The sequence below is a fragment of the Macrobrachium nipponense genome, chromosome 1, assembly GCF_015104395.2.
Source record: "Macrobrachium nipponense isolate FS-2020 chromosome 1, ASM1510439v2, whole genome shotgun sequence".
NCBI lineage: Eukaryota > Metazoa > Arthropoda > Malacostraca > Decapoda > Palaemonidae > Macrobrachium > Macrobrachium nipponense.
In genome coordinates, this window is record NC_087200.1 from 1061875 (window position 1) to 1086100 (window position 24226).

At 43.3% G+C, this 24226-nt stretch overlaps 1 protein-coding gene across 2 annotated transcripts in view; it reads left to right on the forward strand.

Annotated features, from left to right (window-relative positions):
* Positions 1-24226, forward strand: part of LOC135219092 (acyl-CoA:lysophosphatidylglycerol acyltransferase 1-like) — a 226914-nt gene that overhangs the window by 155571 nt on the left and 47117 nt on the right. For both annotated transcript variants that reach the window (XM_064255526.1, XM_064255527.1), the window contains one exon: positions 17056-17281. In XM_064255526.1, coding sequence (XP_064111596.1) covers positions 17056-17281 — 226 coding nt within the window. The remainder of the gene's footprint in view (positions 1-17055; positions 17282-24226) is intronic.

The following is a 24226-nucleotide window of genomic DNA, read 5'->3' on the forward strand; positions in this document are numbered from 1 at the left end:
AAGAGAACGTCACCCCCGTGGAGGAAGGGAAGAAGCTCTCTTATAATCTATTATAAGAACCAAAGAACAAGAGACCTGGTTATGAGGAATAACCCCACCCCGCCTGCAGGAGACCCCCTGAAGCAGAATAACATTGTCTGCCGGTACACATGCCCTATCCAAGGATGCCCTGGAGTCTATATCGGTATGACAACGTTACAACTGTCTAAGAGGATCTCCTGTCACACCCTGAACGGTGCCATCAAACACCACGCCCTCACCACCCACCAACAGCACGTCGTGCGAGAGGACATCGTGAAAAACATGGAAATAATCGGAAGAGCCCCTGATCAGCGACGCCTATGCCTCCTTGAGGCGTTATTCATCCTCAAGCAAAAACCCCTCCTAAATACGACACAGGAACCCTTCCTGCTGCCCACTTATGTTAGGAAGGCCCAGCCCCCCCCTCCAGACGATAACACCAGTGAACAGGACAGGACCAATATTGAAGAGGATGGAAGAAATACCAATGAAAACCCGGCTCCAGGTAACACAACACACCTGAGAAGGTCAACGTGCCTCGAGCGTTTCCGACGTCTGGCTGCCAGCCAATGAAAAGTCGAGCATCCTCTGGGTCTTGCAGGAGCATCTGTGAGTGCCTGCATGACCAAGATATAAAGAGAAGGACTCACCATCAAGATTCACTCCTCCAGGAACCATCGCTGTGACCATGCCCTGGCAGATCTGGGCGAAACGTCAGAGAGAGAGAGAGAGAGAGAGAGAGAGAGAGAGAGAGAGAGAGAGAGAAACTTGTAGTAGTAATAGCAATAATAAAGATAATTCAATATGACTACACCGGATTTGACGATCCCCTTTGGCATGTTGCTTGCCAGTTTCAGCAACATTGAGAAATCCTTAATAAGGAAAATAGAGAAGACTCTATACAAAATTAATGGAGCTGATGCAGCAATCCTTTTCAACAAGACTTATTCAAAAGAGGGTCTACTCCCAAGATAAAAGATGTAAATTGTTTGATAAATGATTACATTTGCAAATTGTATTTAAATACATATACGGAACTGCATGTGGCAGAAAGAAAGATTGGGTGTTTTAAAATAGATTTGAAAGACATATTGAAAACGTAGTAATAAAACAGATGATTGATTTTGTTTAACCAATTAATTTCACCATAATTTAAGTGCTGTAACTGGAATAGAAAATGTGGTTTGCATTAGAGAGACTGGTTACTGTATGGTAATCACAAAACCATAATGTAAAGCTACTGAATAGTACTCTTTATAATTATAAAATAAAAATATTCTTTAATGAAAGGGATGGAATGGTAAAAGACTGTATGAAAAACCTTTTTTGCGCTTTCAAAAAAGTTCAAGGAGCATCTAAACTTGTATAAAATAAAAAAACTGGATAGTAAAGTATTTTTATAAGCAGCTATGATAATAAGAATGTGCTGTACATTGTACAGTAGTACTGTAAGATTGTACAGTGTACCTATATATGTACTGATTAATAAATGACAGTAAAATTGATAGAGGTACATAGGATGTTTCTGATAAGCATTAGAATTATGACTGTTTAATGGTAGGAGATAGGAATGGTAAATGGGAAATTTCTAAAACAGTACAGTGTGATAGAATACTGTTATTGATAGATGGTAATAAAAATAATGTATAATGATACATAAAACTGGTATTTGTGGCTTGCAAAAGTATTTCATACTTTTCTGTAGGCTATTAAAAATTACAGTACTTAACACTGTAATACTCTTTCCTATTAATGAATGCAAACATGTAGTTGATTCACACTTTAGAATGTCAGTCAGTATCAGCCACTTTGGCAGTCACACAAATAACCCTCAATCAATCAGTGAATCATTACAAGAACAGAATATTTATTAATTTTTTTTTATTTCAATATAGAAAATTACTTTCATGCCCAAATATACATGTCTGGAAGTAATTAAATATTGTAGTAGCTCTTGACCCTTTCTTTAGCCATAAATAATTTAATGCAAGGAAAAATGCAAAATTAGACCAAATAAAGGTGCATATTAAAAACAGAATGCGACCAGTCTACAGTTAAAACGAAATTCAGTGGTTATCCATTGGTAGTTCCATCCCAAGAAGGCAGCCTTTTGGTAGTCAAGTAATTTACTATTTTCATGGCTGTCGGTAAAATTTTCCACATGGTATTCGAAATTAGATGGGTTGATTTACAAAGCATGTGATTGATGGTGTGATGGCTTTGAAGATGCAGTCCTTGTTGCCAAAAAATACATGCAACAGTTAATGAGAACTCCTTCAGCAGTTTTCTTTTTGCTAGCTATTTTGAGTGACAGATTCATGATTGGCTGGCCCTTGGCACTACCACTAATGATTAATTATTCAGTGATTGTCTGCAAGACTCAAAACATCAGCCAAATGAGAATTGTAGAAGTCTTGATATGTCATTTGAATGAATGTCTTTGGAATAAACCCGTCACTGATTATTCAGTTTGTAAATACAGCAGCTTCTTGTGTTTTTGAATACCTTACAAGAAGTTTTTGCCAATAGCCATGAAAAAATGTCAAAATAATGTCAAACTAACAGTTGAAAGGCCACCAGATTTACCATTTAAAGTTCTCTCTCTTTTTTGCGTACGTATATTATTTTTAGTCTACGTCTGTACCTTTCCTTGCATGAGTCTTTACAAATAAAGAGAACTTTAGGGAATGTCAAAACTCACATTTTTTACAATTTTCCTAATCACAGACCTCTGTATATGTACAGTGGCCTTTCTTATCCAAAATTCAGTTAAGTAAAATGTATTTTTAGTCCCTAGAACAGTTGATGCTGGAATTTGTTCATGGTCAGCATGTAACTGAAGACAGGGCTTGGTTAATTTTTAAACTTTATTAAAAAAAAAGTATGAATTGTAATTTGGTTGAATGTAGGCTAGGTGTGGCCCATGCCAGTTAAACATAGGCTGTGCATTTCTTGATATTGCAGTGTTTGAGTATTTTTTGGAATAAAGATTTGTGTGAAAACTATTAATTAGGACTGAACATTGATTGTCAGAGTAAAACCCTAATTAAACATAATGTTTTTATTACTTTGCATAATTATTGTCAGAATGAAACCCAAATTAAACAGTGTTTATGTACTTCTCCATATTTATTGTCAGAATAATACCCAAATCAAACATAATGTGTTCATGTATTTCTGCATATTTCTCATTCCTCAAAAATGGTGCTTGACTAAAGTTTTATGTTATCCAAATTTTCCATGTACCTACAAGACCAAAAGTGCCAATCTTCCTGGTTACTAAAGACTACTACTCAAGTAGGGTTATTAATTGATATTTATTTATACAATCATACCTTGATTGTAAGCGATTAGAGTTGTGTGAATTCCCAGACACAAACTTTTCATTGGAACCTAACTCATTAGCATAAGCGATATTTTCACAGACCTCAACATTTGCAGAATCCTCCAGACACCTTGCAGAGGTGGTTATGTTTAATTTTTTGAAGTAATACTATATGTTGTTCATATGCAAACAAACCTTCGGTTTAACAGTAGGATAATTTTCTAGCGCCGAGCTGGATCCGGTTAAATCGCAGATGAAAAGCAAGGGAGCTTGTGAGATCTGGCAACGCGTGCATATATCGGGTGAAAAGTGGTCAAGGACCACGCACCCACTCTACAACATTCATGCTTTTTCTTAACCACCTGGGCGAGAGTCGTGGTTGCCCTCTCTCAGCCTTTTACAGACGGTTTCTTGGTTGGACTCCTGGTCAGCGGTCATTGCCAAGATAGCATCTGACGGTTCCCCAGAGGGGTTGGTGAGTCTTGCCAGTTTGTTGCAATCTGGGGCCAAGGCGTTCTCATATCTTGCACACTTCGACATTAATTTATGGGCTGATCTTCTCCTGAACAGAAGAAATGCAGCTTTGTCCAGGATAGAAAGATCGGTTGACCCTGAGTCCTTGTTGGCGTTGAGGAATGGGGACCTTTTAAAATCTCAGTTTCTGTTCACTCGGACTGAGCTGGAGGACATGATAGACCAACGCCAGGCTGACATGAAGGACAGTGTTATATGGTAGTGCACCAGGCTGTGTCAAAGTCAGAGTCTAGTTCTTGGAGACGTACCGGCTCCTCCCCCCCCTGCCCAGCAGCAGTCGCGAAGATTGTCACCTGGTAGGCCATCTAGGAGTTCAGTTTTGGCAGGGCCTTCCTGTTCGTCCCATTCTAGGTCAGAGGACCTACATCCCTTTTGCTCCCGCTCTTTTAGGTCAAGAAAACGCCCCAGGGGTAGAGGTAAGGGGGATCTTCGATAGGTTAGGCGCCTCTCCCTCTCCTGTGCCACGGGTAGGTGGCTGCCTGGCAGGCCAGTGGGCCAAGTGGCAGAGTTATGGGGCGGAGAAGTGGGTAGTATATGTCCTTTGGGTAGGGTATTTACTGCCATTCGACTTCTCTCCCCCGCTCTCGAACAAGCCTCTGCTCAGGCGGGTGTATCCCCAGATTCTCCGAAGTTCTTGGCTCTCTGGGAGGAAGTGCAGAAGATGCTGGACAAGGATGCGATAGAGGAAGTGGTGTGTCCGTCTCCGGGATTTTACAGTCACATCTTCTTGGTGCCCAAGGCGTCAGGAGGTTGGAGACCTGTGATCGACCTATCCACTTTGAATCATTTCATCAGGAAAACAAGGTTCAAGATGGAGACTCCACGATCAGTGTTGGCAGCCTTGAGGGAAAGCGACTTCATGCTGTCAATAGATTTGAAGGACGCATATTTCCAGATCCCTATTCATCCGTCGTCCAGAAAGTTCCTACGCTTCTCTCTCGGAGACAAGGTCTTCAAGTTCAAAGTCCTGTGCTTTAGGCTGACCACAGCCCCTCAGGTGTTCACAAGGGTTTTCTCTCTTGTCTCAAGTTGGCCCATGCTCAGGGGATAGCCCCGTTTGCTGAGGTACCTTGACGATTGGTTGATCTTGGCAGGTTCCAGGGAGAAGCTGCTGCAAGACGGAGATCGTCTGCTTTGGTTTTGTCTAGAACTGGGCATCATGGTAAACCAAGAGAAGTCAAACCTCGTACCCAGTCAAAGGATCCTCTATCTGGCCATGGTCATTGATACAGCAGTTTTAAGGGTTTTCCAATCGGATCAGAGGTTGGAGAAGTTGTGAGTGGTGGCGCGCGACTTCCTATCGCAACCACATCAGTCAGCTCATCAGTGGCATGTTCTTCTGAGAATTTTGTCTTCTCTGGAGAAGCTGGTCCCTCATAGGCGACTTCATCTTCGGTCTCTGCAATGGAGACTGAGGGAATTATTGTCTCCGGTGGGAGACTCGCCCCCTAATAAGGGTTTCTCTGTCTCTAGAACTGAGAGAAGACTTGTTGATGGTTGGACGACCGGAATCTCTTGAAGGGTGTTCCTTTGCGTTCTCTTCCCCTGACTTCCCTCTGTGGGGTGCTCATTTAGGCAGCCTCATTACTTCGGGTGTTTGGAGTTTAGAGGACAAACAACAGCATATTAACTTTTTAGAGTTAAAGGCAGCCTTTCTGGGTCAGAAGGAATTTTGGGAGAAAGTAGAGGGTCATTCTGTTGTTCTTATGTCAGACAACACCACGGAGGTTGCTTATGTGAATAAGCAGGGGGGGCTGGTTTCAACTTCACGCTTTGACTGTTGAGGTTCACCAGTGGGCCGTCTGCAATTCGGTAGAGCTCTCAGCCAGGTATATACCTGGCAAATGGACTGTGGTCGCAGACAAGCTCAGTCGTCGGGATCAGATCCTAGGCACAGAATGGTCTCTTCATCAGGTAGTGGCAGACAAGCTCTTCCAGGTCTGGGAGAGACTCATGCTGGACCTTTTTGCTACCCAGTTCAACAGGAAACTGGAGATACTCTGTTCGGTGGTTCCGGATCCTCTGGTGTTAGCATAGGAAGCATTTCAACATCCCTGGAACAACCTGCAGGTGTATGCCTTCCCTCAGTTTTGTTTGATCCTTCAAGTCCTGAACAGGTAGATGAGTTCGCAGAGTCTCAGGATGACTGGTAGCCCCTCTGTGGCTGCAGGTAGAATCGTTTCCAGATCTACTGTCGTTGTTGTTGGAGGTACTGAGGGAGAATCCCCCCTAGCAACATCTTCTGTGTCAGCCGCACGTAGAAAGATTCCACCAGTCAGTAGAATCCCTGTCTCTTCACTGTTGGAGGCTATCAAGTATCTCCTCCAGGTGAGAGGCTTTTCTCAGAGGACAGCAGGGCATATGTCCAGCAGTCTCAGAAGGTCGATCTCTGCAGTTTATTGAGGCAAATGGGTGATTTACTGTGATTGGTGTCATTAATGGGGGTTTTCTCCATTCTGAACCTCTATTCAGCACATAGCAGACTTTTTGTCCTTCCTCAGAGATGAGAAAGGCTTGTCTGTTTCTGCCATTAGAGGCTACAGGGCGGCCCTGAGTTTAGTGGTACGTCTTAGAGGTATCGACATCTCGTCCTGGGAACTTTCCTTCCTAGTTAAAGGGTTTGAGCAGTCATGTTCTCCTAGAGAGCTCAAGCCTCTGATGTGGGATGTGTTCTTGGTCTTGAGAAGTTTCACTCAAGCTCCATATGAGCCTTTGCATTGTTCATTAGACAGGGACTTGACACTCAAAACAGTTTTCCTCCTGGCCTTGGCGTCTTCGAAGAGATTGGGGGAGCTGCACAGTCTGAGGTATAATGTGAAGCACACCAGGAGTTGGGGGTCAGTGTCCTTCGAATTCGTCCCGGAATTCATGGCTAAAGACCCAGAATCCCTTGGTGCATGATGATAGGTTCGCCTCTTTTTCCATTCTATCACTGGATGACTTTGTGGGTGGGGATTCCTATGAGCTTTTGTTATGTCCCCTCAGGGCTCTGCGTTGCTACCTTAAAAGGACTCGGCATCTAAGGCCAGGTTGTTGTAGGCTTTTTGTTAGCACAGGGCGTGCAAAGAAAGATGTGTACAAGAATACAATCTCTTTTGGGATATGGGAAGCCATCAGACAGGCGAACTTGACTCTTGATGATTCCGTTACCACATCTGTGCAAGTTAGAGTACATGACATTAGGGAAATTGGTCCCTCTCTGGCTTTCAAGAAGAATTTGGCTGTTCATAGAGTGCTTCCCGTCAGGGCTCTGCGTTGCTACCTTAAAAGGACTCGGCATCTTAGGCCAGGTTGTCGTAGGCTTTTTGTTAGCACAGGGCGTGCAAAGAAAGATGTGTCCAAGAATACAATCTCTTTTGGGATATGGGAAGCCATCAGACAGGCGAACTTGACTCTTGATGATTCCGTTACCACATCTGTGCAAGCTAGAGCACATGACATAGGGGAATTGGTCCCTCTCTGGCTTTCAAGAAGAATTTGGCTGTTCATTGAGTGCTGAGCACTGGTACTTGGTTACCCCAGTCCACGTTCACCTTCTCCTATCTTAGGAATGTTGCCCACAGATCTATGGACACTTTTTCCCTGGGTCCTGTGGTGGCTGTCCAACAGATTGTGTAACTCAATATTGCCCTTTACAGGGCACATTTGTATCTTACCTAAGCTGATTGTGTGAATGAGGGAATGAGTGAGTTGGCTGGTCTATTTCTTTCTCTTATATCTTTCCCTCTTCCTTCAGGTGGGTTGAGGGATAGACATGTCATTTGCTGGACTGGTTTGATACAGGCGAGTAAGATAGTCATACTGATAGTTTGGTGGCATGGTATGCAAATAACCAACCCTCTATTCGGTAGCATATACTCCGCTCCTTGGCAAGGGGGAGTAGGGAGTGGTAACAAACCCACCCTGGTGTGTTGGTTTGTTATTGGACAGTCAAAGTTTCTCCTTACTTCCCTATACAATGATTCGTTCCATATACCATTTTATATAACTCAGTGGCTGAGTTGTTTGATGTCACTGTATCCAGCTTCTCCTAGGCATCAGTTCCTCTCTGGTAGATATTTCTTCTGGAGCTGGACTGTTGGGTAGGCCCCCAGCTGGTTTAGGGTGTCTACCTCCCTCCAAGTATAAGTCTATCCTATTGTTAAGACTGAAGGTTTGTTCATGTACAAAACAAATGACAAATTTTCTAAGACAATTTGTATTTTTCATAGCTACAAACCTGAAGTCTTAATGTTGTACTGCCCACCTTAAGCCTTCCCTCTGTCTTCTTAAAGACATCCTGGGTTGGGAAAGACTGAACGTTGTAGCTTGTGGCGTGGGTGCGTGGTCCTAGATCACTTTTCTCCCAACATATGCACGAGTTGCCAGATCTCACAAGATTCCTTGCTTTTCATCTGCTATTTAACCGAATCCAGCTAGGCACTAGAAAATTTTCCTATTGCTAAGACCTCAGGTTTGTAGCTATGAGATATAGATTGTCTTAGAAAATTTGTCTTTCATGATTTTTTGTGTAAAATTTGTATTTTTTGTTTTTGTTTTTTTGTACATAAGTACTGTATGATACAATAATAGTTTCATACAATCAACTTACCTGTCAGATATATACATAGCTAAGACTCCGTCGTCCCCGACAGAAATTCAAATTTCGCGGCACACGCTGCAGGTAGGTCAGGTGATCTACCGTCCTGCCCTGGGTGGCAGGATTAGGAACCATTCCCGTTTTCTATTCATATTTTTTCTGTCGCTTGGAATGTAAACAACGTTTGCAGTTCCTCCTGACTTGATTTTTGGATTTCATCGCCATCGATCTTCTGGGCTATCTTTTGCAGGGAAGTACTGGATCTTTGGTTCGGCATACGCATATTAATTTGTTTTTATAACTTTGGCTTCGAAAATTTCGAAGAATTGTTTACGTGTAACTACCGAACTTTTCGGTAGACACTCACATAGTTTGCAAGAAGGAAAATTTTAATATTTATTCATAATAACGTGTAGTAAATGTTAGAATTGATTGAGCTAACTTCCTTCTTGAGGATGTAAGGAAAGAATAGTTACGCTTCCTTTAGAAGTTTATATAGCTCTCGTACTAACGAGCAGTTAGAGCATTAACAATACTAGTAGTGTGGTATCCTCATCTTCTTACTTCACAGAATCTTCAAATTCATATTGCAATTTGAAGACAAAGGAATGTAGCTCAAAATACGAGCTATTGAAAGGTAAGAAGTGATTTTACTGTTAGTGCAGTGGAGGGTGCATTCTGTTCGGCTCTGTTTCGCTCCCAGGCCTAGACCTCTTCCAAGCTCACATACCCAGAGGAGAAGGAAAGTCGAAAGCCTTACGGAGGTTATGGAGAATCCCCACCGATCAGGCGTCCCCTCGGCAGGATCTGTAGAACGTCCCAGACTGCCAAGTTCGCCATTGGAAAGGCGTCCTAATTAGTAGAGGGTGTGTTCGATCGGCTCTGTCTCGCTCTCAGGCCTAGACCTCTTCCAAACTCACAAGCCCAGAGGAGAAGGAAAGTCGAAAGCCTTACGGAGGTTATGGAGAATCCCCACCGATCGGGCGTTCCCTCGGCAGGATCTGTAAAACGTCCCAGACTGCCAGGGATAGCCATTGCAAAGGCAGCCTTTTAAAAGTGCGTCTGTTCTTCCGTTTCTTCATCTTACATCCGAAAAGACGAAGAATGTACATGTTAGAAGTTCGGACGATCTGGCTCGTTCTCTGAATAAGAGAACACTGACTCACTGAGCGAGAGGCTGAGAGCCAGCCAGCAAGCTAGCGCGAGCCACGTTCCAACAGCCAGCAGCGAGCCGCGTTCCAACAGACTAGCGCGAGCCGCGTTCCAACAGACTAGCGCGAGCCGCGTTCCAACAGACTAGCGCGAGCCTCATTCATACAGATAAACGCGAGCCGCGTTCCAGCAACTGAGTGCGAGCCGCGTTCCAGAACTTTTTCTTGGCGCAAGGCGCATTCAAAGAGAAAACAGACGGCTTAACTAAGGAGCCTTATAGTAGAGTGGCAATCAGAAGGATGCTTCCATTGAACGTTTTCTGGCAAGAGGCTCGTATAACAAGACTAGAGGCGCTCGGATCTATTAGGGCGCACGGGACCTTCCACGCAAGCAGAACGTTCCAGGAGCGAGTCTCCTTTCTAGCGTGCGGAATATTCCAGGCGCGCGGAACTATCCAGACGCCAGGCGCTAGGCGCAAGGATCCAGACGCCAGGCGTCAGAAGATTCCAAAAAATCTTCATTTGAGAGAGAGGTCAGTCGCGAGACTCCTCTTTGAATTTTTAACTTGAGCAACTTTCCCCTGGCAAATGTGCAAGATGTCGCACAGGCGGCCGTTGCTTTTGTCAGAAGGATTCTGATACTAAGAGAAGCCCCTTTTCATTATTCAGAAGACTCCTTTGTTAGGCAGTTCCTCTCTATGCGGACTCTCTCCTTCATCCATGCTATTCCCTCGTTTTGAGGAGGCAAGAGCTTTGGGAGTTTTTCTTAATAAGATCTCATCGACGTTTGGGTATGATGGCGGATAGAAAATATCTACTTCCTTCCGTAAACCCTAGTGATGAACAGGAATTCTGTCTCTTCCGCGATTTATGAAGAAATCACGAAGATTTAAAGAGTTCCTTGATTAACTTCGTTCCTTAAGGATATATATATACTCTTTCTATCGTTCTATTAACGAAAAGAACGAAGATAGTAGAAGGTAGTAGAGTTTCTGCTGTTTGAGAATACGATACGGTCAAATCATAAACACATACCGTAGTTACTTCTTTTCTGTGCAACTCAATTACCAGTATCCCTTCTAACGTCTCCTAGGAAGGACTACGCTTAAAGGGATTGTTAAGACAACACCTACTTAGCTTCTAGATTTATCGAAGTCTTGTTTCGCTTAAATATGCTTTAATAAGAACTTCCTGAAGTTCGATAATAATTTTATAAAATTCCTTTATTAATTGGAGTAGCTGGCAACTCTGGAAGAGTAAGCGGGGACTGCTTTCGCTGAGAGCCTGAGACCAACCCAGTACGCCTACGCCAGTTACTGTCAGTACCATGTAGGTGTCAGTCATGAGCGGTCGGGTGTATCTCTCTCTCCTGCGGGATGGAATAACTATCCGTATCTCTCCCCTACAATCGCGGTCTTAACCTCGGATTGAGGGGATAGTTAAGCTAACATAAATAAAATATTGTATGCCTTTTGCTAAGAAGCTTTCAATAAGAGAGATAGTACAACCTTTCAATGCTGTTTACCGTAGGTAACATTATTAAAGGATTCTATCGCAGCAGAACATTATATTATGTAATGCTCTCAGGCTTACGAAAGCATAGCTTATTAGAGTACCTGCTCAGAAGAAGCTGGATGAGTCGGATGGGAAACATTCTCTTTGGGGCAGAACTTGTTTCCCTGAATGGACTATACTACGTATACAAAGCCTTTTCCTACTAAGAACGGAATTAACATGTGAAAGGATGTCGGGTACCATAAAGGCACAGGTGTTCTGGCACATAACATAAAAAGAATTAGAAGAAAACGCCAGGCTGGCGCAACGCGCCAGAAGTACCAACCTGGCGCAATGCTCCAGAAGCGCCAGCCTGGCGCAGTGAGCCAAGAGCACCATCCAAGATTTTCTCGTTTTAGCGAGTTATTAACCTAAGAGTCCAGTAGCCTCTCGGACACCAAGCTCGGTAACGGCAAGATTCGTTCCTGATTTCGTTACCCATTTAATCACTTAGGCCATTTCCACGACTCTCTCATATCGCATAGAGCATCGAGAATCTTTTTTTTTTTTCGCTCCTATTCGCGTTAACAAAGAGATCCTTCTCGATCGACGATAATAACTGTTAACATGTTTAACATTTATTGGAAAGAGTTGTGAGAACCTGCGGAAAGTCTTCTTCATAGATCTCTCAGTAAGGTAGAAGACGAACAGGCTTCCTATAGACTGCTTCCTTTTCCTACTTCTCCCCCGATTGAAGATGACGTGGGAAAAGCTTCAAGGAAGATTATCTTGCCAGTACAAGAGCAACTGGCCTCTTTGGTGGGAGTGTTAGCGCCTCGTAGGAAGGACGTTGCGCTTCCAATCAAGAAGTCTCGTACTCTCTCCCCTGCGAAGCGAGAGGCGTCATGCAGACGTGAAGCTTCCAAACATATCGCAGAGGCTTCGGTTTCGAGAGCGAGATCGGGAGAATCTTACGGAAGTCACGTAACACCAGAGAGACGTGAGACGTTGTCAAGACATGAATCGTCATTTAAAGCTGCTTTTAGAAGCGAGGCTCCAACCAAAATTTTGGCGCCAGTTAGGACGCCTTTTGAGAGCGAAGCGTCTTCCAGGTGCGAGGCGTCATCCAGACGTCAGCAGCCACACAAACGGGAGGCGTCAGCCAGGACGCTTGGCGGACTAGAAGCGTCATCCAAGCGGGAAGCGTCATCCATTTATGGAGAGAAGCCTGGGCTGTTGGCGCCTTCCAGGACTATTAAAGCGGGGAAGAGGAAGGAATATCATTCCCTTAGCCCCTCTCCTATTAGGAGTTTGTCTCCTCCAGAGGAAAGACGTACTGAATTAGCAGCGGAGACTCATCTAGACCCCGAGTTAGAAGTAAACTCGGAGGAGGAGTATCAAGGAAGAGAAGGACTGTCGAACTATAATGTTTTGACAGCCTTGCTTCTAGAGGAGTATGGAGACGACTTGACTCCTGCCTCTCCTCCTTCTCCGCGCTCTCTTTTCTCGAGTGCAAAGACGAAGAAATCTTCGTTTTTTCTTAGAATGAAGCCCGCCATTTTGATGAAGAGGGCTCTTCAGTCTTTAGACTCTTGGATGAAGTCGAAGAAGGAGTTAGTTAGAACAGTCTTCTGCATGCCTCCAGCGAGACTAGCTGGTAAAAGAGGCATTTGATATCAGACGGGAGAGAATATGGGTATTTCTCTTCCGTCTACGTCAGAAGCGGACTTTTCGACCTTAGTTGACGCTTCACGTAGACAAGGTTTGAACTCTGCCCGTATAACTTGGGGCATTTCAGAACTGGACCATCTCCTCAAGGGACTCTTTCATGTATTGGAAGTTTTCAACTTCTTAGATTGGTCCCTTGGGGTGATGTCCAAGAAAGCCCATGATTCTGAAGGACTCGAACCAGAAGTCCTTCTGTGTATTTTGTCTTGTATAGACAAAGCGGTTCAGGATGGCTCGGTTGAGATCTCCTCTTTGTTTGGAGCAGGTCTTCTTAAAAAGAGGACAGTATATAGTGTCTTTTTAACCAAAGCGGTCTCCCACGCTCAGAGGGCAGCGCTTCTGTACTCGCCTTTGTCTGACTTTTTGGTCCCTTCTCAGTTAGTGAAGGACATTTCTCGTTCATTAACTGAGAAGGTGACTCAAGACCTTCTGACACAGTCAGTAAGGAAGAAGAAACCTGCAGACAGCCCCAAGAACACTGTCATTGTCTGATGAGGAGAAAGACCGGGCCTACAACCTGACACAGATGCGCTAGATGCGAACATATAGGACAGATAAGAGTGTCCGATGTGGACATTGCCAGACATCCTCGAGACTCTACCAAGCTCGAAGCTCCGGCAAGTGGGGAGGAGCCAACCAGGCGCGAGGCGCCAGGCAGGAGCGAGGCGCCAGGCAGGCGCGAGGTACCAGCCAGCCGCGAAGCTCCAGGCAGGCGCAAGGCGCCACTCCAACCGGGCGCGAGACGCCAACCAGGCGCAAGGCGCCAGCCAGGCGCGAAGCTCCAGGCAGGCGCAAGGCGCGAGGCGCCAGGCAGGCACAAAGCGCCAACCTGGCGCGAGACGCCAGCCAGGCGCGAGCAGCAAGCCAGGCTCTAGGCGCGAATCTCCAGCTAAGACGCGAGGCGTCAACCAGATGCGAGGCGCCAGTCAAGCGAAAGGTACCAGACAAGCACTAGGCGCCAACCAAGAGCGAAGCACCAGCCAGGCGCGAGGTTCCTGCCAGGCTTCAGGCTTCAGTCGGGAGAGATCCATTTCAAGAAAGCCCTGGTCTTCTTTGAAACATGGAGATCTCCTAAGCACTTCATAAGTGACTTGATTCCTTCAAACAGCTGAGAATTAAAAGCGCAGGAAGTGCGCGCTTTTGCAAATTCTTGTTCTTTACATAACAATATGTCATATAAGACATATTAGCTGTGTTGTACGGTAGAGGCAACTCTGTGTTGACTTCTCATTACACAAAGGATGTCAAGTTAACCTACGAGAGATCCTTCCTCTTTTTGGTTTATACGTTTCTGCGGATACGTTACTGGGATAAGGAGCCGACACTGATCCTTAACTTTGAGTTAAAGTTTTTTAACTTAGTGAAATTATTGGGGTTTTTGAAAGGAGTGTGTGGATAACTCTTTCCAATTTGAGCGCGAACCCTCGTGTTAGGATCAGGTGATCGGGATCGGTGTTGCGCTCCTTCATAAGGTGTATTGTCATAGAAGTGGTCCAGTACCCATTGACAAAGTCCTTTCAGGCTCTGCCGAGTAAGCGGTTCATATCCCATCGGCAGACCCACAAGATCTCTTAGCCATAGATCACATATCTCGCTAAAGTCTTGAGGTGATGCAGACTACTGGGCAACAGCCACGAAGTCTACCACCTATCAGATAGGAACCAAGGTTTATTTATACCTACAACATATGTTGTTTACCTGTCTATTCCATGTTAGCTGTCTCTTACCCTCCACCAAAGGGTGTCAATCAGCTATGTATATATCTGACAGGTAAGTTGATTGTATGAAAATGATATTGTTATAATACAATAAAGTTTCATACATACTTACCTGGCAGATATATACGATTAATGGCCCACCCAGCCTCCCCGCGGAGACAGGTGGAAGAGAAAAAATATGAATAGAAAACGGGAATGGTTCCTAATCCTGCCACCCAGGGCAGGACGGTAGATCACCTGACTTACCTGCAGCGTGTGCCGCGAAATTTGAATTTCTGTCGGGGACGACGGAGTCTTAGCTATGTATATATCTGCCAGGTAAGTATGTATGAAACTTTATTGTATTATAACAATATCATATTTACATCAGCTGTGCATCTGATGTCGAGGCCATTCCCTTATGATGCTCCTGATTGGCTGTTGTAAGCCAGTCACAGGTCTGGAAACTCTCAGTCTTGCACGAGAGTTCACATAGGCAGGATGTATGTTCCAGCCTCTCTTTAAAAAACTTTAACTTTCACTATGCCTCGGTTTTTCCTGCAGAAAAGGAGTGTTTCCAAATTTCATCACTAAGCATCTTTAAACCTATGATTTAAGGATTGTAATGATACAAGAATTATGTACTTCAGTAAATTTAATGCTAAAATATTAATAGTGAAATAAACATGAAATTCTTAGTATAAAATATATTCTTTCATTCCGTACATGAGATTGCAGTGCATTTGTCATTTATCGTCTTGTGTTTCATACATTTTTGTACCTTAAATGTCATGGAACACAGTGCTACCGAAAAAAGTTATAGGTTAGGGCTATCAATATGAAAATAACAAGCAAAAGATTAAGAATACTAATTTTTAACTCTTATCTTCGCATAGTCAAGTGTTGCTCACGTGATTACCCGATGACGTCATCATCTTGATCACAACTTCTCAATTGAAGAAGTCTTTTGGGGAAAAAAGAATATTAAGACTTCATTATCGTCACTATCATTATCACCATCACCCTTTCTTATCCCGTAGTGGAAATCTCTATATGAAAAAAATCAGTACTTAGATATTGATACCTTATGGAGGAAATTCATTTATCCCATTGATTTTTCTTTCCTGCAGTCAGTCCAACATCCCTCTCATTGTTCCTTGTTGATATATACTACATATTTTGATTTTCTTCATATTCGTATATCATAATCCTTAAATCATTGGCTTGAAGAAGTTTAGTGATGAAATTCAGAAACACTCCTTTTCTGAGGTGTAACGAAAGTTATAATTTTTGAAAGAGAGATTGGAACATACATCCTGCATATGTGAACTCTCGAGCAAACAGAGTTTACAGACCTGTGATTGGCTTATCAACAGCCAATCAGGAGCATCATAAGGGAATGGCCTAGACATCAGATGCACAGCTGATGTGAATCTATTATAGCATACTTAATTAGAATACAGTAAAATCAATAGAAATCGTAAAACATCTGTGATGTAAGCATTCTCTCTCTCTCTCTCTCTCTCTCTCTCTCTCTCTCTCTCTCTCTCTCTCTCTCTCTCTCTCTCTCTCTCTCTCTCTCTCTTATTTTCCATGCTATAATAGTTACAACTTTTTACATTTTTATAGAAAGTTATTTAAAATTTTAAATTAATACGTACATATCACACAAGCCTTTTGCCCAGTCTTTTGTTGGAGATTTGGAGCGAGGGGGCGCTGGGCCAGGTTGCTGTCAATGAAGTTGTCATGAGTGTTGCCCACAGATTGTCAAAAGGACATGTACTCTCTCTCTCTCTCTCTGTGTTATTCTGTCTCCATAATATTAATTCATTAATAATTTCACTGGATGTTTAACTTAAGAACAATCCTCTCTCTCTCTCTCTCTCTCTCTCTCTCTCTCTCTCTCTCTCTCTCTGTTATTCTGTCTCCATAATATTAATTCATTAATAATTTCACTCGATGTTTAACGTAAGAACAATCCTCTCTCTCTCTCTCTCTCTCTCTCTCTCTCTCTCTCTCTCTCTCTCTCTCTCTCTCTCTCTCTCTCTCTCTCTCTCCCTCCCCGGTAGTGCACTAATGAAATATAAATTACAGCATAGTATTAAGCTAACTTTTGAATGAGATTAAATGCTTTGAAAGCATGATTTTGTCATATTTAGTGTCTAAACTCTAGAAATAAGCATTTAGTGTATTCATTAGCATTTTTTAGGGACCGTACCAAACTTATGTGAATCCTTGCCTTACACATCAGGTTCTGGAACCTAACTTCAAATAAGTTTGAGATATTACTGTACAAGCACACCAGCTTGAATAATTGTGGCAGTTTATATTTGCTCTATGTACCTTTTTTAATGCTCCTTTTGTTAGGGGTCAGTTCGGTTATTACTGACAATCTTCACTGAATAAAATATTGTAAGTAGCATATTTTTAGTCTTGAGCTCCACTGCCTATAACTTTTATTTTCCATGTCTTTTGCCTCATAAATTAAAAATGATTAATTTGACTTTATCTATTATTGTTTTACAGATTATATGTTGGACTACGAGCAGTATTTCGATTTATAATTTGGACGCTCAACAACCTGTATTGCATTCCTGTTCATTTTTGTTGGTTGTTTCTTCTTCAACCCCTGAAATGGATAGCCAAAGACAAATACTGGTTCATTGAAGGTATCATGTTTCGGTGGCTTTTGTCCATGGTTTGCTTGTGGTCCTATAGCACTGGATACCACGTCGTAGAAGTTGGTGATGACGTAAGTTAAATCTTTGAATCAGTGTCTTAATTGTTTTATGACTAGAGGTTTTATTTAAGCATAGTAGTAGAGTACAGTGTTTATTTGTTTACAGTGGTTAATTTTTTCTAAGTACTGAGATATTAAACTGCTAATCAAACCTCTTCTTAGTACTGAAGTGAAGTCCATAATAGAACATTTGCTTGATATGATATTAGGGTTGTGTATTTTGTATGTTATCAGATTACAATTGTAATCCAAAATTGTTTATTACTTTGGCACTCATGAATTAATTTTCGTCTATGCAACAGATCATAGTTGCACATTGCAGGCAGCTCTCGGTTAACAGCTGGGGTTTCGTTCCTGGCCGATGCTGCTAACCGAAAATCGGCAATAACAGCAATAAAAACCTGCTTAACGTCGCTGCTAACCGAATATTGTTAAGGGCGTGACATTATATATTGTTATGTATGCTGTCCTCGTACGCTGTCCGGGAGTTTGCGAGGAGGAAAATTTGGAGCATTTGCACTCAGTTTTTCTCTCCCAGTATTCTTTCCTTCTCCTCCGCCCTCTTCGCTCACTTGTCGGGCGAAGAGGGGGCGGGGTTGTGTTTGGTGTTGGCGATTGGGTGACATATTCTCGAGGTCTCCTCTCACTTCTCTTATTAATCATTTTTCTTTTTACTGCAGGCTAAGTAAGTAGTTGTAGAAATCAACATCAGTAGGTTGGATATCTCATCATGATGGCTATCCTAACCCTCACAATTGTACCTGTGGCACTCCAGCATCAGCATGCTGCAGCACTGACCCCTATGTTTGTGAGTGTGTGTGTGTGCAGTTCCCCTGCTGTGCCTCAATTCAGATTAATACTGTTCTCCTTTCAATTTATCACTGGACAGCTTCTACTCTAGCTTCCCTGTGATTCCTGACTCTACTGCTGCTGATGTTTGATCATCGTCCTCTAAAGGAAGACATGGGAAAGAACTTCATCCTCCTCTGCTCTTCCCTTGCTTTTCTGAGGCTCGAGAAGGTCCTGGGAAACTGGACCGGCCTCCTTCTGCCAAAAAAAAGAGGAAGGCTGCTTCTCTTCCCCTAAGAAGTTCTCCTGCAGGATTTCTAAGGGGATGCCTCCTCCCAAGGAGGCAATGGGATCTTGTATTGGCTCTTCCCAAACCTTCGGGTTTGGAAACCGATTTGCATGTCCATGGGTCATGTGTTTCAGGAGCTATGGAAATGCAGGCTTCGGTTTGCATACCCGTCATTAGCTTAGGGGTTCACCTCTAGACAGGTGCTGTGTTGGCCATTCATTTGAGAGTAGTTCAGAGTGCTTGTGTTTGTAACAATTCGCCTGCATCCCGAACTATTGACAGAAAGACCTCTCACAATCCCAGTTCAGGCACAGGACGAGAGAAAGGGTGAGACACTTATGTGTTTCATCTCTTCCTGCCAGCAGTACCACTAGCACTCTGAGTGCTCGCCAGTGCTTTGCAGGTTCCCACCTGGTGTTTTGGTTCTGAGGATTCAAACACCAGGCAAAGTGGGGGAAGAGGTTCCCTTTAAAAGTTTTACAAAACTTCTAAGGGAATGTCTCTCTCCGAAGAGGCAGTGGTTCTTTCTGTGGCTCTTCCCGTCCTCGGGCTGGGATCCATTTTGTATTTTCTTATGATGTCTCACGTGTTGGGTGCTAGTGCACGTTTTATTGAATTTCACTCTCGAAGACTGGTTCTGTGCCTGTTCCTCCTCGCCTTCTTTGGAATTTGAGAGGACTTCTCTCAATGATTGTATTGCAAGATTCAGGAGTCTTGCTAAGCCAAGACACAGGCGTTTCAACACTGCCTGCCAACACTTTCTTAAGTATGTACTTGGTCAGGTTCCATTCTTGTGTCTTGGACCTTTAGAGTCTGAGCATGTAGGACAGCAGACACAGAATCCCTCTTTGTACTTCTTCTAGAGGGCTTCAGCCTTGAAGGAGACTAGTAAATGTGAGAGGAAGTGATAGTGCTTAGTCGATGATTACCACTCATAGCTGCGTTGTTGTGATCTGCTCGGCTCACTCGATTCGACTCGGCCTGTTCAGATCGGCCAAATCGAGTGCTCACCTCTGTCCAAGTGAACTTTCTGCTTTTCTCAGGTTGGTTCTTTGGTAGATTGCCCCCTTTTCCTTACCTGGTTGCTGGACCCTCTCAGTTTTACCATGAGGCATAAAGTGGACAGTGAAAATTCCAATGAGTGTTTCTCTTTTTGGAATTCAGCTACAAAAGTTATTTTGAGATCAATCCTTGGATCATCCGGTCATATACTCGAGTAGTTGAAGAAAGGTGTCGTCTTCATCCTCGTCATTGTCTTTATCTTCATCTTCGTCGTCATCGTCTTCTGTTGCTTCCTTCCCTTCTTCTCCTAATACTTTGTCTGTCTAAGAAGAAGAAGGTAGCCTCTCCGCCCCCAAAGAAGCCCCGCTCTGGGACTTCGAAGGGTCTGCTTCCTTGCACAAAGGAAGCAATTGGATCATCTGTAGGCTCTCCCAATCCTTCAGGATTAGGAAGTTACGCTTAGCCCTGGGTATAGTGTTTCAGGGGGCCACTGGAATTCAAACTTTGGTTTACACTCCTACCACTGGGTCTTAGGGTTCTGCTTCTAGAACTAGTGCTGTGCTGGGTGTGCTTGTTCACAAGACACTTCGAATGTACAAACCTTTATGGAGGATTGTGCATCCAAAAATCAGTGCTGGAGAGATATCTCACCGTTTCAATTCTCACAGGAAGGGAGAAGGGCATGAGTCAGAGACTCACCCCTGCCTGTCAACACTAGCATTGGTGTTACTACAGGTTCAGTGAAAATGGGCCTGTCTCAAGACAGAATGTCAAGAGAGTCTGAGAGGAGGTCCTCTGTGCAGTCCTCATCATGTGAGGTTTCAACATCAGAGAAGATGGATGTATGGCAAAGATGTTGCAAGTTCTCTCCAACTCTCACTCATGTTTGCATGATTGAACCAGTTCAGTGGAAATGAACGCTCTGTCTGGCGGGTGAGTACCTTTGCTCTCTTCTCAGGGAGCTTCATCACCGAGGTGGAGACGCCTTCCTAGACTTGCATGACATCATCACTGCGAGTTGATGATCACGCGCAAATCGCCCCTCGTATTGGTTCCACCAGCAGGGAAGGCAAGAACATCTGTTCCTCCTCTCCTGTTCCCTCAACTTCCTGGGCTATACCAGGAAGGTCGAGGTGAATAAGAGAACTTTATGGGGGTTTCTCCCCATAGTTCGGCCTCGAGAGCCTACGTTCCTGGTCACCTTCGCTCTCTTCATTAGAGAATGAAGAAGGTCTGCTACTAGTCCTTATTCCTTTTCCTCTTCCGTAGGATGAGGAAGGAATTAGGCTTTTGCTCAATCAACAGGAGCCTTTGAATATACATAGTACTTGTATACTCTCCTCGCAACATGGGTCTGTTATCAGATGCACCAACGGAGTAATAAGCGCATACATGTAAGACAGTTATCTTCAGGTGTATGACCAAGACAGTGAGTACCTCTTCATAATTATCCCAAAACTCAGGGCAGCCTTTCAGGCCTCCAAAGAGTTTACGGGTTTGATTTTGAGACACTAAGTGTATTGTTAAGCAACATTTCCCTCCTGTTTCAGTTAACCTATAGGTGCTTGAGTGTAACTGTAGTGCACTTGATAGCTCTGTAAGTCTAACACATTCCAAGTGGGATGTACTACTAGGCAACTCAGCCTCCGGAGTCGAGTGAGGGTCACGATACTGCTTTTTCATGGAGACATTGTTTGTCAAAGTATTGTTTCTTCTCCATCGAGGATTAACTGCTAATATGAACCTCTCTGTTCAGCCATCACAGACCTAAGGTCTCTGGGCAGCATTTGATTTCTTTCTAAGTTCCTGTTTTGTGCTCAGCACATACCATTGTGAAAATCATCAAAGATGTGCCTCAGTAGACTCATTATCATCTTCTGTGCACCCCACAGTATAACAGAAGTCTGTAAGTCTTCTGCTGTGTCGCAATTGACCCCTGCGGTGACTCGGAATGATTTTTTCATATAAACAACAGTTTTGTCTATGTACATTTTTCAAATTCATAAGGTGATCAACTAGTGTTTGTTCACCCTGAATTGAAAATGAATGACGGAAGACTTCGCCTGGTCCCTGACCGGCGTTCTGCTTCCAGGGTAGAAGGGGTTGGTGACGATTCGCCGCCGACAATTATCCACCGCCAGTTTGCCACCGGCTTTTGGCCACTTGGGGCACTTCGCCACCGGAGACTATTCGCCACCGGAGACTATTCGCCACCAGAAATATAAATACAGTGTGAATTGGGTTTTTTCCTTCTACAACTTTCCATTTTTTTTAGTCAATTTTATCTTTAACCTACAAGGTGCAATTTAATTTTTTTTAAATGTGAAAAAAAAAAAAACATTTTATTGGTATATGGAACAAGTTAAAAACCCTTCAAGATATTCCAACAATGTAATAAATGTTATTGGTTTACACCAAAAAATCATGGGTGTGTTCATTTATCTTCATTATCACAGCGCTACTCTTGGTGTGGATCCTTCCATTACATCGCCCCCTTTGTTCACAGCGCCAAAATTTGATGCTTGATCGCTCTTGGATGATTGATCAAAAACATATATAAAGCCCTCGTGTTGAAACTTCTCTTTTACACGTTTGCTAAGAATGTCTGTTTTTATTTTGAAGACTTGAGGGAGACTAAAAAAAAAAAATATTAGGAAAAGAAATTACTTTGGATTTCTTTGTTTTTAATCACTATAAAAAAATGACCCTTTCTGAAAAGAAGTGTATTCATTACATTTAACAACTGAACAACATAAATCAAAACAATGAAAACAAACTACCTGTTTGCGGCGGCGAATAGTCCTCCGTGATGAATAGGCAGCGGCAACGCGTCCTCAGTGGCTAATTGTCGGCAGCGAATCGGCCACGTCGAATGGTTCCATCCCCCGCAAGAAGAGTTCCTCCCTGAACCCTTTGGTATCAGTAATGCAAGAAGTTGTTCCTCAGGGAGTACAATTCCTGTGGTTTCATTGCTAAAACACGTCCAGCCTTCATTGCAAGTACAGGCTTTCTCACTGAGCAGCAATGAAATAGTCCTCTGTAACATTCCAGGGATTAGAGCCATCTTCCTGCTTTGTGTCATAGATGGGACTTTTTCTCTGATCAGAATCGCAAGAGCTAGCTTCTCTCCGATTCAATTGTGAAAGATGTAGGTCCACATTTTTGCTAGTCTTTCACATAAGTATTATTGTTTCTCCTCAGTTGAGATTCAAATTTAACTACTGAGGAGAAACTTCGCTCTGTCTTGCCATCACAGGGACTTCATATCTCTAGATGGCATTTTGACACTAGTTTAGGGAACACATGCGAGAATCATCAGAGAGTTTTATTTTTCAAGACCACATCTTGTCTCTCTGGCATTGGTAATGAGGATAGATGATTTGCATGGATCGTCTTCAACATCACCTTTCAAAAAACGAATATCATGCCTTGACTCCATCTCAAATGTCATAAACTCCAAATTATTCAGCATCTGTTGACAGGTTCTAGTCCTTCATGATCCCCTGCGCCTTGGATTTGTATTTGATGGTCCAGATCAATCATTACTTCGTCCGATTGATGTGTTGCGGTACCTGTGGAAGACTCGACACCCTTGACTTGGATATCAATAACCTCTCCACTAGTGACTCACCAAGAGAGAAGTGTCAAAGGGCACGTCTTTTTCCTGGTCTTGCGAGATCGGTAGGAGGTTCTCTGCAGCTGGTGACGTCACCTATACATTTTCCCTTAGAGTGCACAGTACCAGTGGCTTAGTCCTTTCCTCGTATTCCAAAGAATATGTCGAGCTGGAAGATAGATGTGGTCTCATCAGAAGATTCCTGTCTTTCTTCCTTCGGGTATTTGCCCACAATTCCTTGGAACCTTTTTTCCTTGGACATATGGTGGTTGCTCAACAAGTTGTGTTTTCTCACCTGGCTCCTTTAAGAGGACAGGTTGCATCTCGCCTAAGGTGTGTGGTTCTAGAGGTTAGAAAGATTTAAGAGTGACTGGCCTCTCCTCCTCCTCCTTCCTTTTCCTTCTACTTCTCTTCCTTTGGGTTGAGAATAGGACTCGAACCTACACATGCTGGACTGGCGCCTGATGTAGCAAGTCTACACGTCCAGCTTTTTTTCTGTTTTTTTTGTTGGAATCAAAGAAGCAGTCCCACTTACTCCTCTAGCAAAGGGATGGAGGAGACTGGCAATAAGACAAAACCTTCTTGGATCTTTGCATTAATGCATCCAACTCTTAACATTTTTCCCAGCGTTTTTCATGAGTTACGACTCCATGTGCATTTCAAAAAGGCCCAGAAATCTAACTCTTGAACTTGCAGTTCTTATACTCCGATCAATTTGGCAGAGGGGGCCCACTTCTTGTCTCTCTTGCAACTAGGGGGAGTAACCTAAGTTTGCTGAACTCCAGTCAATTCTAGAGCCTTACTCAGATTCCTCCCTCTAATAAGTGAGTCTTCCTAATGTAAAGGACCAAGGGGTATATCGTATAGGAACAAATCACGATTTTTTAATGTAAATTGTATTTTTCCTAACTATATAAACCTGAGGTCCTTTACACTAATGCCCACCTCATGCCACCCCTCAGTCTGAAACCTGGGCCGAAAGGCAAAGTGAAATGTAAACATCCAGGCAGGCAGGTCTCCCCACATACCGGGCGGTAGTTACTGCCTAACCATCTTGTTCAAGAGTTTTAACAGCCATGTTCCAGCTTTGCTGTAAAGCATTTCCTGTTGTGAAGGACCTCAGTTTTGTGTAGTTAGGAAAATTACAATTATTTTGAAAAATTGTGATTTCCCTGCTATGTTGAAGGGGATATTAAAAATCTTTTGAGCAGCCTTTTCATTATTCTGAAGGCTAAACAAGTTTGAAAGCCAATCATAGATC